Source organism: Falco rusticolus, chromosome 1, assembly GCF_015220075.1.
Source record: "Falco rusticolus isolate bFalRus1 chromosome 1, bFalRus1.pri, whole genome shotgun sequence".
In the NCBI taxonomy this organism is placed as follows: Eukaryota; Metazoa; Chordata; class Aves; order Falconiformes; family Falconidae; genus Falco; species Falco rusticolus.
In genome coordinates, this window is record NC_051187.1 from 34,678,878 (window position 1) to 34,695,290 (window position 16,413).

Here is a 16,413-nt window from a genome sequence, read left to right on the forward strand (position 1 = left end):
TTTTTTCCCCATCCTTTACCCTTGGTTTTTTAAATCCTTCCTTTTTACCTTTTCCCCCACGGCTCTCCCCACTCTTCTGGGGCCACCACGGCAAAGCATGAGCTGGAGACTCGTTTCCATCTCTAATTAAGAACGAACGGGAAGGTTTTGGGGTGGGGGAGCCTGCTTATGCCTATATACATGGCCCAGGGGTGAAGCCCTCTGTAGACTTCTGCCCCAACTATGCAAAACCAGGCAAAGCTCTGCAGAATATTCAATGTAGCCGTAAATGCTCTCGTTATTTTTGTTAAATGTCCTGGTAATAAAGCTAGGAGGGGAGGGCACAATGGCAGAGATTCATCAGGAGCCAAAGCGAGCCAGGGCAGCTGCTTCCTCCCCCTCTGCTGCCCCTTAATTTAATTAAGCTTAAAGCAGCGTTGGTGCGAGATGGTTGTCGCAGGGAAGTGGCTTTCCCCTGAGCACAGGTCTCTGCTCCTTGTATTTTAGCCAAGGCTGGCGGAAGTGACAATTCTGGGCATCCTCAAGCCGGCTGGTGGGTGCCTTGCCCCCCACAGCTGGTAGAGAAAGGGGCGAGCTGGGCAGCCCCCCAGGCTCAGGAGCTCCTGCACCCCTCCACTGGGACAGATGCACCTGCCATGGCTCTCATTTGCCAAGGGCATGCATCCCCTGCGTCCTCCCAGCCGACCCACCCTGATGCTCTGGGACGTGCATACCCATACCTGCAGCCCGACAAGGTGGCTTGGGAGTCACGGGTCTTCCCAAGCGCAAGCTGCAGGACCACAGGATCCAGGAGGGCTTGCCCTGGGAGCACCCAGGGGCTGTGCACAGCCGAAATATTACATCAGGTCACCTTCCTGGGTGGAGAAAGGGTCCCTGGTCTGCAGCGATGCTCTCTGCTCCCAGCCGCATCCCTCTGGCTGTACCATGATGCTCTGCATCCCCTTTGCCCTGGCTTCTCACGCCTTTTTCTCTGTTCCCTGCTAGGCTCAAGTGCCACAACAAATGCACCAAAGAGGCCCCTCCGTGTCACCTGCTGATCATCCACCGTGGAGGTAAGGGCCTTTCTTCCCCCTTCTGCCTCCATGGATGTTGCCACCAGGTAAAACTTTCAAAAGCTCCCCGGGCGATTCGGGAGCCTGACCCTCGCTGACGGCCGGCGGGACGGAGGCTCCTGAACCGCTTGGGCGCTCTGTGAAAATTTTACCCACCGTTTTTTCCGCTTATAGGGAGACGAGCCATTCGGGGCGAGGCAGATTTGCATTGCAAACCACTTCCACCCACCCTTCCCCTGCCTCCTTTTCTTTTCAGATTCCCCACCGCACGGGGTAAGTGCAACAGGTTTTAGCCTTTTGCTACTGTTGAGAGCTTAGGGCAGATGCGTGGGACCCGAAATCTCCCGCGGCGCTGTCGGTGCATGGGTGTCCCCACAACGGGGATGCAGCCGTGCCCCTGCGGATGCTTGTGGTGCTTTCGGAGCTGCCTTATCCCGCTCTCCTCCAGGAGAGCCCGTCCTAAAATCCACAAAGGAGGGACAACTTTGCAGCAGGACAACGGGCATCGCTTCCCACCTCTTTTCTTCCAGATTTTGGCTGAGTGCTCTCTGATGGCCAGAGGACTGTTGACTGCCTAAGGGAAATGTTTCCAATTATTATTGCCTTGAATTTCAAGCTCTTAAGGCCGTTATTCTGTGTCACCAAACCCACACTCCTCAGTTCAGTCATGGGGAAATGCATTGTGCTGGTGGCACCTCGCAAGGCGAGTGGGGAATGCTGTGGCTTGGAGGGGAGCAATTTTGCAGCCTCCCCTCTGCCCTCTGTGCCCTCTCTTGTGGCAAATTTGGGTGGAAGGGGCTGAAGATTCCCCTGTCATGCTCTGAGCTGCTGCAAACCCTGACCAGGAGGCAGGGAAAGCAGTGTCCCATGCTGCTGGGGGCAGGTGAGCTCCTGGGGTGAGCAGAAATTTGAGTTTACGGCTGCGGTCTGCAATGTTGCTAAAGCCAGAGCTTCCCACTGTGTGTATTAGCACAGGAGCAGTGTGGCTTTGGGGTGGCCTCAGCATCAGTGAAATAGCCCCCCTAAAAGCTCTTAAATACATTGTCTTGCAGCCAGCCCCAGGCTGCAGGCTGGCTTTCCCACCCCCCCACCCCCCCAAAAAAACCCAATCTTCCTGCTGAGAGCGGAGCACTCTCAGCCAGCTCCTTCTCCTCTCCCTGAAAAGCTGCAGTGAGGAAGAGGATGGTGCCTCCTCCCAATGCTGGCTGCCCCCCCGGCGTGGCTGTGGCAGCTGCTGAGCCTCCCCAAACTGCAGCCTCTTGGCAGGGGCAGAAGGGTGCAGTTTGCATCCCACCACGGGGGGCTCTAAGTCCCCCACGTCCTGGGGTGGGGGTTGGCTGTAGCTGGGGTGCAGGGGGGTGCCCAAAGGCTGGCTGCATCCTGGGGCAGGAGCCGAGTGGCTGAGGTGCTGCGGGGGATTGCTTTGGAGAGTGATTCAAGAACGGTTTGCAAGTGCAGGGTGACCCCAAGTGCTCCTTCGAAGCTTTGATGTCTCCCCATCTGTCTCCCCCTCCTCTCCACTCCCTTTTCCCCTCTCTCCCTTCTTAATCCAGCAAGGTTAGTCCGGACAGAGTCGGTGCCCTGCGATATCAACAACCCTTTAAGGAAACCTCCCAGGTATTCGGACCTGCACGTCAGCCAGACGCTCCCTAAAACCAACAAACTCAACAAGGTGAGCTGCTCCGCCAGCCCTGCACACCCCTCCGCACCCACCCCCGTCAGAGGGGACCGGCCACGTGTCGCTGAAATATTAGCAGCTTTTCCTGGTTCTTCACGTGCAGCTGGTGCTCTTGCAGACAAGGGGCCAAATCCAGCGGTATTTTCAAATGCCACCTGAGCTGGGTTGCTTGAGCCACCCTGTTTGCCTCGGCTTTCCCAACGGGGATGCTCCTTGCAGGAAGAGCAGCAGCTTTCCCAGGGCATGTCCTTTAGGAGCATCAGTCCTGTTTGCTGGGTGGGAGCACGGCTCAGAGGGTAATTTCTAAAAGAAGGAATTGGAGAGCAAAAGGGGCCATGCCCTGACCTTGTGTTTGGGGCAGGAGGGGACGGGTGAGTTGTCCCCAGGATGGGACATCTCCCAGCCCCTCAGCCATCTGCTAGGACCAAGCCTTGCAGGTGTGTCCGTGGGTGTCCAGGCATATCCACACCCATGGGACTGATGTGTGTGTCAGCTAGTGGGCAGGAGCTGCCTAGAAACCCGTTTGGGGGCTTAAATAATAATAAAAAAATAATCCCATGGACTAGTGTTAATTCAAGGAGCAGAGTGAGGGTGAGCTTGGCGTTGAGGCAGGATGAGCTGCGCTGTGAGCAGAGCAGTGAACCCCTCACCCCTTGGGTTTCCCAGTGTGGGATGCATCCACCGAGATTATTTCTGTTAACAATAAAATGGGATCAGCACTTTCGAAATAGCCTGTGTCCCACCAGTCCTGCTCCATTGTGGCCTCTCAGTCTCCAGGTGTAAGCTGAATTTGAGGCGGTTTGAGGTCTCTGCTACTACCTGAGACTTCTGTAAATAACAGATTTATTGTTACAGATAAAACAAGCCCAGAATTTGATTGTGTCCCTGGCAAAGCTGGTCAAGTCAGACCTGGCAGTGCACCTGGCTCTCTTGCTTCTGCCCTGCATTAACAGCGATCAAACTGGCATGGGGTTATTTTTAATGAAATTTAGAGCCTGTTGCCTTCAGTGGAAAATTTCTCTCTGGTGGCCGGAGGTAGTGCAGGGTGGGGTGTTTGCAGGCTGGAAGTGCTCAAAGGGAGGGAGATCCTTGGTGTGATGGGGAACAGGACATCAAAGCCTGGCAGGACCCCCCAGCTCCTCCTGGGCCTCAGCATCTTCTGCCTGTCGGTAAAGGCTGGGTACCAGATGATGCTCTCTTGGATGCAGTTTTTAAACCTAAATCTCTTGGGGTACCTTTAGTGTAATGATCTGCTCTGATCTGTTGTTATGGGGTGGTGCAAATTCCTTTTTGAGGTTGGAGAGCTACTGCAGGTATGCAGAAGAAACAGAGATGTGTTAGTGCACTTTTTAGTGCCTGTCCTTCCAGTGATTTGTTTTCATTTTATTAGAGGGCAGTGGGGAAGTGACTCAGCTTACTGATGAAGGCTTTGGGTGTGAAGGGCATCAGTCCTGTTTCTCCTTCTGCCTCTGCCGCACAGTCTTTTCACCTTTCGTAGCTTTTCTCTCACCAGAGCTCCGTGATGCACAGTGTGTGTGTGTATGTGTGTACAAATATACGTATGTGTTTGGCTTTGACCTGAGCACTCCCATTCAGGTTGAAGTTTCCTTTATAAATGTGCTTTATGCAACAGGGGCCCCTTCTTACTTTGATGTTTCTAAAAGCATTTCTGTAGATCCTCTGTTCGCTGTGGATCCCATTGAAATCTTATTGTTAGTGGCCTTCAGTGTTGTTTAAAAAACCAATTTACCTAGCCAAGATTGTTGTGCATGTCAGGTTGGTCTATATAAAGCGTATGTGGATTTCCTGGAAAGCTGAGCTCATTTAAAGATTAATCTATTTGGACAAAATTACCTGCTTGGGGGGCGCATGCAGATTTTCTAACCTTGGAGGGATCTTGCCACAGGAGCTCATGTCTGGAGATGGGAGCGCTTGGTGCTGCTGAAAGTCAGACCCTGTTAAGCATCACCAGCTTGGGCAGCAAGGTCACAAGCAAAGCGGGAAATTCTGGCCTCAATTTTCCTTTCAGATCTAAGATATCCAGACAGGTTCTCCTCCCCTTTTGCTCCCAGGGGGTCCTTTCTCACCCATTGCAGTGTGCCCTGAAGAGGCACACCCAAAGCTGCCGTCCTTGCCTCAATTAGCAATGGTCAACAAAGGGCAAGGGATGTGTTGGTTGATCCTTTCAAATCTGCCTCAGCTCAGCCCCCTGCTCCGAGCGAGGCATGGGTTTTTGGCTGAAAGGAGGTCAGCAGAAGCTGTCAGGTCCTTGATGCCTCTAAGGACCGAGCCCCAGGGATGTGGTCCCCAACTCTGGTCTTGGTGGCCACGGGTCTGCAGACACGGTAGGGTTTGGGGAGCTCCCAGGTGTGGGTGCGCAGCATGGAGAGGCTGCCAAAGGAGCCCTGTTTCTGGTGTAAAATGGCCTTGGTGCAAACTGTGAATACAAATGGCTTTGGAGAAGGCCAGGCTGGGGCTCTGGTTGTTTTCTAGGGCTTTTGGAAATGGGGGACTGGGATGGCCTGTGTAGCTCTTGCTTGTCACCCAGAGTCCTCTGCACTGGGAGCACCTTGGGTGGCATCGGCCGGCACTGCTCTCACTGACTCCTTCTCTCCCTCCTCGTGTCCTGCAGGACCACATCCCAGTGCCCTACCAGCCAGACTCCAGCAGCAACCCCTCCTCCACCACCTCCTCCACGCCCTCCTCACCTGCTCCACCGCTGCCACCCAGCGCGACACCGCCGTCCCCCCTGCACCCCTCCCCACAGTGCCCGCGCCAGCAGAAGCAGTTCAACTTGCCAGGTACCGTGAGCTCCCCCCTCCTCATCTGCCCCACGGGAGGGGCTCATGCCCCGGGGTGTACTCAGGGGAAGGGTCTGCTCCAGCTGCTTGCTTGCCTGGACTTACACCGGGATGGGGAAAAGCTGAAAGCAGAAATGAGCGGCAAAGATGAGTTGAGGATAATTCAGGTTGGGAGGGAGCTTGGGAGTCTAGTCAAACCTCCTGCCTGAAGCAGAGCTCAGGGCTTGATCTGCTTTGGACTTGAAAACATCCAAGGATGGAGCCGGCACAACCTCTGTGGGCAACCTGCTGTGCTTGAAGCTACAGAAGCCTTTCCAAGCGTGACTTCTCTGTGGCTTGTGCCCGCTGCATTGCCTCAACAGCAAACGGGAAACAAGGGCTTACATCTCCACGAGGGTAACCGGGGTTAGCCTCATCGTGCCTTTGGGGTGATGGGCCTCCAACAAGCTTGTTGCCAGCATGTGTGGTGTGATAGTGGGGAGCAGCTGATGCTGGGGGTATCTGACGTGGCTTGTCCCACTGAGTCTTGCCTGGGTACCTAGGACTCATCTGCTCCTGGAGCTCAGTCTCTTCAGGAATGATGGAAGAGGCAATTTGGTCACAGTGGCTGCAGGACACAGAGTTACATTAAATGTCCAAAACCGCTTCTTCTGGCCTGAGGACGTGCTGAAGCATGTCCCAGTGCAGCTGCCTTTGGGATGTCCTTGGGGCAATGCTGCTGCTCCAGGGAAGGTCCCTTCCGGGAGGGGAACAGCTCAGCATCACTCCTGGCAGCATGGAGGGGCTCGTCTGCCTCTCCAGCCACTTCCAAAAAGGGTCTGGGGAGGGGAGGGGATGGGGACCTGTGGACCTGACCCATCTCCGAGATGCCGAAGCACTTATGGCTGCCCCAGGGCTGGTGATACCTGCTTGGTCTGTGGCTTTGAGCCTGTGACAGTAGAGCAGGAGGTTGGTGTCCCTCCTGCATCTCAGAACCCCTAGGGTTAATAAACTGGTCCAGTAGGAAGGAGGGTCAGGACTGCTTTTCCGGAGGAGCCAGACTGTACTGGCACCTTCGTGCTCTGCTGATCCTGCCAAGCTGTGGTGATTCCTCCCCTTCGTCTTGACAAGCCTTCAGCTGGAGAGGAGGAGGAGGAGGAGGGGGGGGGAGGCAAGGAGGGAGTTGACTGGCATGATCCATCACCACAATAACAAACATTTCTAGAAGCCGGAGAAAAATCAACCACCAACCAAACAACACAGGTCCTGGTGTGCCCAGAGAAGCTGCAGCCGTGCACAAGTCCAGCTCACTGGAGTGGTGCTCAGGTGGGATGCTTGAGGGGTGTGAGGACACAGTGGAGGAGCTGTGAGGAGGCACTGAGCACTCCAAGGAGTGGTGTGACCCGTCTGTCAAGCAGGGGCTCAGCTCCCTCTCCTGCTCCCCAGGTCGGGATTTCGCCAGCTGCAGCCCTTGAGCCTCTGAGTGCTGGGAGGACAATCACAGTGTGGCTGCAAACCTGAGAGTGCGGCGTGGGTTTCTGTGCTGGTGTAACTGAGTTTGTGGTGGTCCAGCCGGAGCTGAAGCATCCTGATGTCTTGGCAGCATGATAGCCGGGCTCATAGCGATTAACATCCCCAAACTGTTTGCTGGGCAAGCCCTGGACCCTGCCTGGGTCTGGGGGGGAGGGACAGAGAGTCCAGCGCTCGGTGACCCTATCATGCATCACTTCTGGAGCAGAGACCTTCCTGCAGGTCTTTTGAGACATCATTTCATGTTGTTTAAAGCAGAAACCACAGAAGTAACCCCATAGTGGGCAATAGCATCTCCTCATGGGGACCCAGCCGTGCTGCTGGTGCTGTGCAGTTTGCCTGGCTGGCAAGGATGGAGTGGGGCAGGATGACACCCCAGCAGCTCCTGGGGCTGGTTGCTCCCTGCTTTCGTGCCTGTGATGAGCAGAGCCCTGTGGCGGATAGGAACCAGTCTGACATAAAGCAGGACTTACTGTACTTTCATCTTCCCTCATGGGAAGTTCTCTATGGTTCGCCTCATCAAGATGGTCATCTTGGGGATTAGGATTTGAGCTTAGAAATTGCAACACGGTGACCTTTTTCTGCCAGAATTATCTTTGAGTCTCCTTTGATCTTGGCTCAGGGGTGCTCAGGTCCTGCTGTAGAGCAGAGGTCAGTCTTTAGGGTCTTGAAGCTGGAGAGGAGAAGATGAGGGTCGATCTTTGGGATCTTGAAGGTTAAGGAGAAGGTGCCTTCTGAGCTGATGCCAACCTTTGGTGGCCTCAGCAGCATTGTCTTGCTTCATACCCATGACCTGCCTGCCTGCATGAGTCCAATCAGCCCTTGGGCTTTGCCTGCTGGCAACAGGGAGCTGATGGAGGGGACCACCACCCCGAGTCCTTCTGCGGTGCTGGCTTTGGGCAGCAGCTCCCGGGGCTGCTGACAGCTGCTGGCTCCTTTCAGTGTGCCGGGAGGCCTGCAGGGAGCCCAGGAAGGACACGTATATGAAGCATGGCAAAAATGCACAGTTAGATGGGCTGGATTGGGCAAAACCGGGCAGCAGCTGCAAATCCATAGCTTGGCGTCTCCGTGATGCCAAGTCGTTCCCAAAGGCTGGTTGGGAGCTGAGCACTCAAACCCCATGGGCTTTTGCTGGCAACCAGGCATCCGAATCCCACCGGTGGCTCTGCAGATGACACCAGTACTCAAAATGGTACAGAGCAGTAGCTGATGGTGGCAAAAATTAAGTTATAATCCAGCCAGATCATTAAAGGGCCAAGGTCTTAATTTTTTTAGCCTGGGCACCCTAGGTACCGTCATGGGTGGCATCCTCTGGAGAGATGGAGGAGGGAGAGGTTGGATCATGCAGGGGAGGACCCGGACCTGGGGCTGGTGTTTCATGGTACAGGACTGGGCGCAAGTTGGAATCTCTCCAGCATCGGGCTCTGCAGGTCGGTGTCTGACCCCCCTCTTCTTTTTTCCAGCTTCCCATTACTACAAGTACAAGCAGCAGTTCATTTTCCCAGGTAAATCTCTTTGAAAGTCTTCCGTAACGCAGGGTGCTGAGATATCCCTTAGGGCGGTGGGTGCATGGCCGGCTCTCCTAACCACTGGATTTGTGCAACCCCTGGGTTGTGCCAGTGTGGGATTTCTTCCCCAAACCAGTCTGTCGTTGCAGAACTGTGCACTACTAAGATGCTGCAGGGCTGGGTGGCCCCAAGTTATATCCAGCTGTAGCTAAGGGTGTAACTAAATTGGACCTAGGGATGAAGGGTGGTTTTTGGTGGGAGTTAGTTCCCCTGGGTGCCCCCAGCACTGGAAAGGGTCCCAGCCCGCTCTCACTCCTCTGTCTTCTCCCCAGATGTGGTGCCCGAGACGCCGACCCGAGCCCCGCAGGTGATCCTTCACCCCGTCAACTCCAACCCCATGTGAGTGCCTCCCCCTCCTCCCAGCTAGCTTCACCTTACCCTCCCCAAGCAGCGCATCCTCCGCACCCCACCTCCTCCTGGCACCCATGGGTGCTCCCCTGGCCTTGCAGGACAAGTGTGGGGCTCAGGGATGCCTCTGGGGCAGGCTGGAGTGGATGGTCGTGGTGAGCCCTGATGCTCCTGCTGCCCTAACGCAGCTGACGGCTCTGGCTCGTGTCTCAGGGAGGAGAGTGGTTGAAAGGAGAGGACAGGGGATTGATTTATAATGCAATGCACCTGCTCAGTGCTTTGCCATCAGAAAAAAAAATGACTTTCAGTCCGAGAAGCCAAAGCCCAAGAGATTAATCTTTTACTAAATTATGAGCAGAGAACCAGGGTCTTTTAGATAGTTTTAATAAAGGTAGTTCTTGCAGTCCCACCTGTAATATTTTCAAGTCCAATAAACTTTGCACTGAAATGACTTTTGAAATGCAGTATCTAATTGGCATTAGGACCAGCTCTCCTCAGCAGGTCGAGTCCAAGCTGCTGTGCTGATCCCAGCACACATCAAGGTCCTCATGCCGGTGCTGCCCTGGCAGCGATGTTATATTTCAAAGTTGCTTGCTGATCCTTTTTATAAATGCCATTTTTGAAGGATTTTACAAGCCAGGAGTTTAACAGATAGGGTCTCGCTCCAGGCTGTGGTTTGTGTGTGGCTCACCCACGCTCTTCAAACTGCATTGGCAACTGCTGGGGGGTCCGGTGGATCTCACCTCTGGGGAGGCAATGGGAGGGATGGGGACAGAGCTGCTGTCCCCACCGGTGACTGGCGGCCAGGAAATTAATGGCAAAGTGGTGAAGTCAAAAAGTCGAAGCCTGGTGTGGTGTGCTTTTTTTTTTTTTTTTTTTTTTTTTTCTTTAAACTTCCTTCCCTGCCTAAAGCAAGGTATCAGGCACAGGGCTGGCAGGCTTTTGTGGGAGAACAGCTTTCGATACACAGAATCTGTGATTCTCCTCTTGTTCACCCCATTGAAAATAACCTGCAGGAGCCGCTGAGGGTGCCACGGGCTTGGCTGGATTAAACATCAGACTGTGCTTCAGATAGTCGGGAGACAGGTATTCGTGCCTGGGTTAAAGATCAGGCAGGAGATGACTGCTCCTCCTGCAAACCACCCATGCATCGTGATGGGTGGCAGGACCTGTCTGCATCTACCTGGGCTTTCTGCGCTGCTTAAAATATCAGCGTTGGCTCCTTTCATATATGCACCAGTGTCTCCCCTGGGATTTATAGCTCTTTAGTGGCAATTGAATGGGATAGGATGCATAGGACCACTGTGTCCAAGTGGCCTGGGGGGTGTTATGCCTCTCCTGTGATTCTTGCTGGCTCTGGGAGGGGATGCTGTTATTTTTATTATTGATAATAATAATCTATAATATATAGTACGCTCAAAACCACCTGATCTACAGCTGACCTTCCCCACAGAATAGCTCAAATTCCCTGTTAACTGTTGGGTGCAGCAAGACCCTGGCTGTGGACCTGATGGTGGGAGGTCCTGTGGTAGTGGAGAAGAAAAAGAGGAGCTCCTGGCCAGGGAGCTGGGAAACTAGGCAAATTTGGGTGTTCTTACTGCAGGGAGGGTCTTTGAAACCTCTGCTTCTCAAAATTAATTGAAACGCCCATTTTCTTCTTTTCTGGCTGCTAATCAGTCACGCTTGTTGCTTTGGCTGGTGTTTGTTGGAGGGTAATTCTGATCTTAGAAACCCCTAGAAATGCCATAAGTGCATGCCTCGGTGCTGCCTTGATGTGGTCAAAAGCTGTGAGGGTGTAAATCTGTCCCTTACGCCGGGTTAGCTGGGGGTGATGCCTCCCAGGTCACATGGTGATGGTACATTCTCTGCATCATGAGCTTTGAGCAACAGGATGGAGACCTGGTCATGTGCAAATCACCAAATCCATCCTGGAACTTCACCTATCCAACATTAATTAATGCAACAATTAATATTGCTTCTCCCCTGTATCCTCCTGCTCCTGTGTGAGCCCCCAGGGCCATCCCCAGGGATGGAGGCAGCCAGGGCGTTGGTGGGAAGGGATTGCTCTCCCAAATTATCAGTGAGCCTGGTACTTCTCCTCCCTGATCTCTTTAGTCCTGGTGCAGAGCGATGCTGTGGGAAGCAGGACTCGATGCCTGCCTGTGCTCCCCACCTAACTGTGTTTTTACCCGGCAGTAATTCAGTAATTCTTTTAACAGCCTGGAAGGAAACCCATTGCTTCAAATTGAAGTGGAGCCCACCTCGGAGGTGAGATGGCTGGGCTCGCTCCTGTGCTTAACGGGCTTTTATTTTATGCATATCTTGGGGCACATTTCACAGGAACCACATAAGCTTAGCATCTGTGCAGTGAAATTACTGATAATTGAATTAATGGCCAGTCCTGATCCTGCCCAGGCATCCGTGTCCCTACCCCATGAAGAGGGACCCTCATGGGCTTCATGTTTACCCTCAAGTTTATAGTTCTATGAGCTTTTCTGAGATGCATTAAAAATGTGGTGGAGGGGAAGGGCTGAAGGGTGAGGACAGGGATGCAGCTTTTCATGGGCACTGTAAATCCTGCAGAAAGCCAATATGGAGCAGCAAGGGAAGAGTCAGAGCCATCACGGGGGGCTGGGTGTGGAGACCTGGGGGTGCCAGGGTGGGAGCAAGTCGGTATTAGAGCACAGCTTGGCTAGGGTAGGATGAAAGGCTGCTTTCAGGCAAATGAATTAAATGCTGTGGTGTGCCACACGCTTATGTTTAACCCTGGGCTCAGTGAACGTCTCCCTGCAAAAATCTGGGTTTCTGCTGGCTTTGCATAACCTGCAACTGCCCGGTTGCCTTTGGAACCCAGTTTCTCCGAGTCTGAGCAAGCAGTACATGGCTTAGTGGGGTTTTGTCCACATTATCTTGCTTGGCTGCGGTTTCCCCCCCGCTGTTTTATTGTGCTCACCATCCTTGGCTCCCCCCACAGAATGAGGAAGGCCCCGAGGAAGCACAGGAGTCCGAGGATGACTTCGAAGAGATGAACCTCTCACTCCTCTCTGCACGCAACTTCCCCCGCAAGGCCAGCCAGACCAGCATCTTCCTCCAGGAGTGGGACATCCCTTTCGAGCAACTGGAGATCGGCGAGCTCATCGGCAAGGGCCGCTTTGGGCAGGTCTTTCATGGGCGCTGGCATGGGGAGGTGGCCATCCGCCTCATCGACATCGAGCGGGACAATGAAGACCAGCTGAAAGCCTTCAAGAGGGAGGTGATGGCGTACCGGCAGACCCGGCACGAGAATGTGGTGCTCTTCATGGGAGCCTGCATGAGCCCTCCCCACCTTGCCATCATCACCAGGTAAACCCGGACATTGCGTGCTCAGCTGGAATAATTTTTTCTTTCCGAAACACCTTCCTGCAGTCAAACGTTATCGGGAGGTGAGGCTGGCCATGTCTCCCTGCCCTAGCAAAGGGATGGTCTCCATCTGCTGTGTTTTACGCTGCAAAGTAGATAGCAAACCCATCTAAGTGGGTCCATTTATCTCCTGTAGAAGTGAAGTATGAGACAGGTATGGTTTAACCAGAGATAAGAATGAGTTGTTTTAACCAGGAGGGATGTAACCTGGTGGGATTGGCAATTTCTGTCCTGGAGTTAGGGGGTTTATTTTGCATGGTGCCCTGGTCGGGTGGGTGGTGGGGTCTGGATCCTGCTTGAGCACTGCCACAGCGTGGAAAAGCCTCTAATTGCATAAAGCAGCTGGTCACATGAACACCAGGTTTTGTGAACAACTGGGTGCTGTGAAAACAGGTGTCTGAAGGCTCAGCAGGGTGAAGGTGTTAGGTCCAATGGCCTGTGAAACAGCCAGAAGGGCAGCAGAGGTGGGAAAACGGGGTGCGTGCATGAAGGCTGGTATTCCACAGGTCTGGAGCCCATCCACGGCATCTCCTCTCTCCTGAGGAGGTGGGAGACCTTGCAAGATAAGTCACGGTCTCCTGGAGTATTTCCTTCCTTTCCCAAAGCTATTGTCTCTATTACACCCCAAACTGGGTACGGGACTAATAGGAGTGAGTTTGGGATGGAGCCAGGGAAGGGAGGTTGGGGGCTTGGAGAGCTGCGTGCTGGGCAGCTGGTGATGCTTGGGGACATCACAGCAGGGATGAGACTGCTGGAGGAGGTTTACTGCAGCTGATTGGAGAGCAACTTGGGATTTGGAGTCTTCCAAACAATCTCAAACATCTCCAGAGCTGCCTTGGTCTCAAGGAATTCCCATGTACCTGCTGTCACCCACGTGCCTGGTGGGAAACGCAGCACCGAGCACCTGTGCTGAGGCAGCACTGAGCATCCCAGCGTACTCCTTGCATGGGTGGGCAATCACAAAATCCCTGCTGGGCTCAAGGCAGGAAGGCTGCAGCTGCTCCCAGAGCAGCTGTTGTCATGTGAAAAACATTTATTTCTGAGTATTCAGTTATTTCCCTCACCTCTAGACCATGTATTCAGCCACGGGGCTTGATGTGGTGCTGCTTTGCATCCCACCATGGGTTACCTTCTCTCAGAGAAGTTTCCCCAAGAGATTGAATTTCCAGCCTCTTCCTGGCAATGTTTCAAAAAGCCTGTGCTGAAATGGCAATGCTTCCAACAGCCATTAGCGATGAAATATTGCATCATCCTTTCCTAATGTCCCTTTGAAAGCAGCACCTCCTGGTTCCAGCTGGGACAGTTCTGCGGGTGCTGGGGTGGGAACTTTGCTCTGCTCCCCTTCTTGCTTAACAGCAAAGGATTTTAACCCAAATTTGTGACTTCTTATGCCATGACATCCCTGCTCTGGTAGGTTCATGGATTGCATTTGGCTCGGGAGATGCATCCTCCAGAGACAGGGTGACACCAACCAAAGACTGGCTCTTCCCAGCTGGGGACTGGAAAAAATATGCTTTTTATTTTAAACCAAAAAATAGTCATCTGGGAAAATTCAGCAGCTTTGCATATCTTCATCTATTAGCTAGCTTCAGGCCAAAAGCTTTTTGAAAAGCATGAAAACACATGTATAGATCGATGCGTCAGAGACCTCATCCATGTGTTACACCATGTTGCTGGCTCTACCCAGAGGAAGATGTAGCTTCTCTGTCCCGCTCTTTTCCGCGATCCCTTTGCAGCCTCTATTTGCTCTCTTTTAAAATGATATTCAATATCAAATCCTGGGCAATATATTAATTTTTTTTTTTAGCTACAAAGTGTTTTCTATTCTAATACCTCTTTATATAAAACCATAAAGGTGCCGTTTTTGACAGTTTGACAAAATAAATATGTGCGGTGCAGCAGCTTGATGCATTAATGTGAGGTCTGTGAAGCGTGCTGCTCAGCTTGCTTTTCTACCCATCTGTACTCAGTCCTTTTTTTAAGGTCAAAGTACAGCTTTCTTGGCTGCCCTAAATATAACCTGTGCTTGAAATGTCTCCAAGCATTGCTTTGCTCTTTGCCTACAACTGGCAACCTGCTTTTGTCTGTATTCTTCGAAGTTTGAATCAACATCATGCTATTTTTTTAACTGCAACTGGAAACCTGTTTGATTTTCTCCTGCTGGGATTTCTGGGGTGTGATCAGCTCGTGTCCGGTGCTGGTGCTGGGCTGGCCATGAGGATAAAGGAAAGCCGAGGGGGGTGTCAGATGGGGACTCAGCTCAGTCTCAAGGTATTTTTGGGAAGCCCAGACTACATGAGTGAACATGCCTCAGCCCAGAGGTGATTTCCAGACACAATTTATTCCCCTTTGAGGCTGTCTGTGGGGCTCTGTTCTGCTGGTGCTTCCGCAGGAGGCACCTCTGGGGCAATCAGGGCAAAGCATCCCTGGCGTTTCCTGGAGCGACAGCGCAGGGATGCTCCCTTGCCCTCCTGCCTGCCATCCTTGTCTGGTTCATCCTTGGTTGAACATTTCTGGGGGCTTCTTGGGACATCTCTGACCATCTCCTGTGGGTAAAAGCCTTCTTGCCATGTGGAGGTCTCCATCCCATGCCTGTTTCCTTATCTGGCCCTGCTTTCTTGGGATAGGCAGGTCCTTCCTAAGGGATATAACAGCTCTGGGGACTCTTCTGCCATGGCACAGATGGGAGCTCCTGCTCAGATGTTGTAGGGAATGAGTCTGGGAAGAGGACGATGTGGTGTGTGCTGGACTGGGAATGGTCAAGGATAGTGGAAATGGTGCAGGATGTGGCACTAAGGGAGGAGGGAGACTGGTGACCCCACACAGGCGAGAGCATTGCTCTTCAAACAGGATTTTTCTGAAGGGACTCAACTTCTCCCCGTGGGTTTACAGGAGTAACCTTAAACCAAACTCTGCTTGGAGTGAGAGAAAATCAGTCCCAGCTGTCTGGTGGGGTAATTACAGATAAAAATCCAGGATGTCCAGATTTCCTTGCCCAATCCTCCCAGCGTGCATCCCTGGGGCTGAATCGGCTGTGTGCAAAGAGGCCCCTTTTCTTCTGGGTGCCCAGAGGTGGTCTCTTGAGGACATTTTTCCCACCAAGAAGTGAGCAATTTCTTGTAGCTGTTAAAGAAATCTCCATTTTCCTGTCAGCATGCCGGAAGCAGCTGCCCGTCCCTGGAAGGGGCTTTACGATGCCATGCTGCCCAGTGCTGCCGGAGAGGGGTTATTTATAGATGGGTTTATTTTTACTTTTTCACATCCCTATGTTTTACTTCCTGCTCACTTATGATATTCAAGGATCATCTCATTAGCAGAAAGAAATCTCCCCCTCCAAACACCACAGCCAGAAGCTGGGAGGTGTGACCAAGGCAGCAGCTTGCTGGCAGCGTCATCTTTTGGGGTAACGCTCTGATTTTCTCGGCATTAACCGTCGGTCTGGCTGGATAACTGGTACTGCTTAATATCTTCGTCAATGACATAGACTGTGGGATCCAGCGCACTCTCAGTACATTTGCAGATGACACCAAGATGAGTGGTGCAGTTGAGATGCCTGAGGGACAGGATGCCATCCAGGGGGACCTGGACAAGCTTGAGATGTGGGCCCATGTGAACCTCGTGAGGTTCAACAGGGCCAAGAGCAAGGTCCTGCGTGTGGGTCGGGGAAGCCTCTGGTATCAGTGCAGGCTGCGGGGTGAAGGGATTCATTCAGAGCAGCCCTGAGGAGAAGGGCTTGGGGGACTGGTGGGTGAAAAGCTGGACGTGACCTGGCAATGTGCACTCGCAGCCCAGAAAGCCAACCATACCCTGGGCTGCATCACCAGCAGCGTGGCCAGCAGGGCGAGGGAGGGGGCTCTGCTCCCCTCCGGTGAGACCCCCTCTGCAGCCCTGCGTCCAGCTCTGGGGCCCAGCGTAAGGACAAGGAGATGATCAAGGGCTGGAGCACCTCTCCTGTGAGGGCAGGCTGAGAGCTGGGGTTGTCTCTGGCAGACCTTATAGTGGCCTTTCAATACTTAAAGGGGGCTGATAAGAAAAATGGGGACAGACTTTTTGGGAGG

The 16,413-nt window shown here is 53.1% G+C and overlaps 1 protein-coding gene across 2 annotated transcripts in view; it reads left to right on the forward strand.

The window, feature by feature from the left end:
- The window catches only part of KSR2 (kinase suppressor of ras 2), an 87,131-nt gene that overhangs the window by 42,219 nt on the left and 28,499 nt on the right, over nucleotides 1-16,413 (forward strand). For both annotated transcript variants that reach the window (XM_037385238.1, XM_037385320.1), the window contains exons 8-14: nucleotides 985-1,052; nucleotides 2,606-2,724; nucleotides 5,363-5,531; nucleotides 8,504-8,545; nucleotides 8,881-8,947; nucleotides 11,176-11,224; nucleotides 11,931-12,298. In XM_037385238.1, coding sequence (XP_037241135.1) covers nucleotides 985-1,052; nucleotides 2,606-2,724; nucleotides 5,363-5,531; nucleotides 8,504-8,545; nucleotides 8,881-8,947; nucleotides 11,176-11,224; nucleotides 11,931-12,298 — 882 coding nt within the window. The remainder of the gene's footprint in view (nucleotides 1-984; nucleotides 1,053-2,605; nucleotides 2,725-5,362; nucleotides 5,532-8,503; nucleotides 8,546-8,880; nucleotides 8,948-11,175; nucleotides 11,225-11,930; nucleotides 12,299-16,413) is intronic.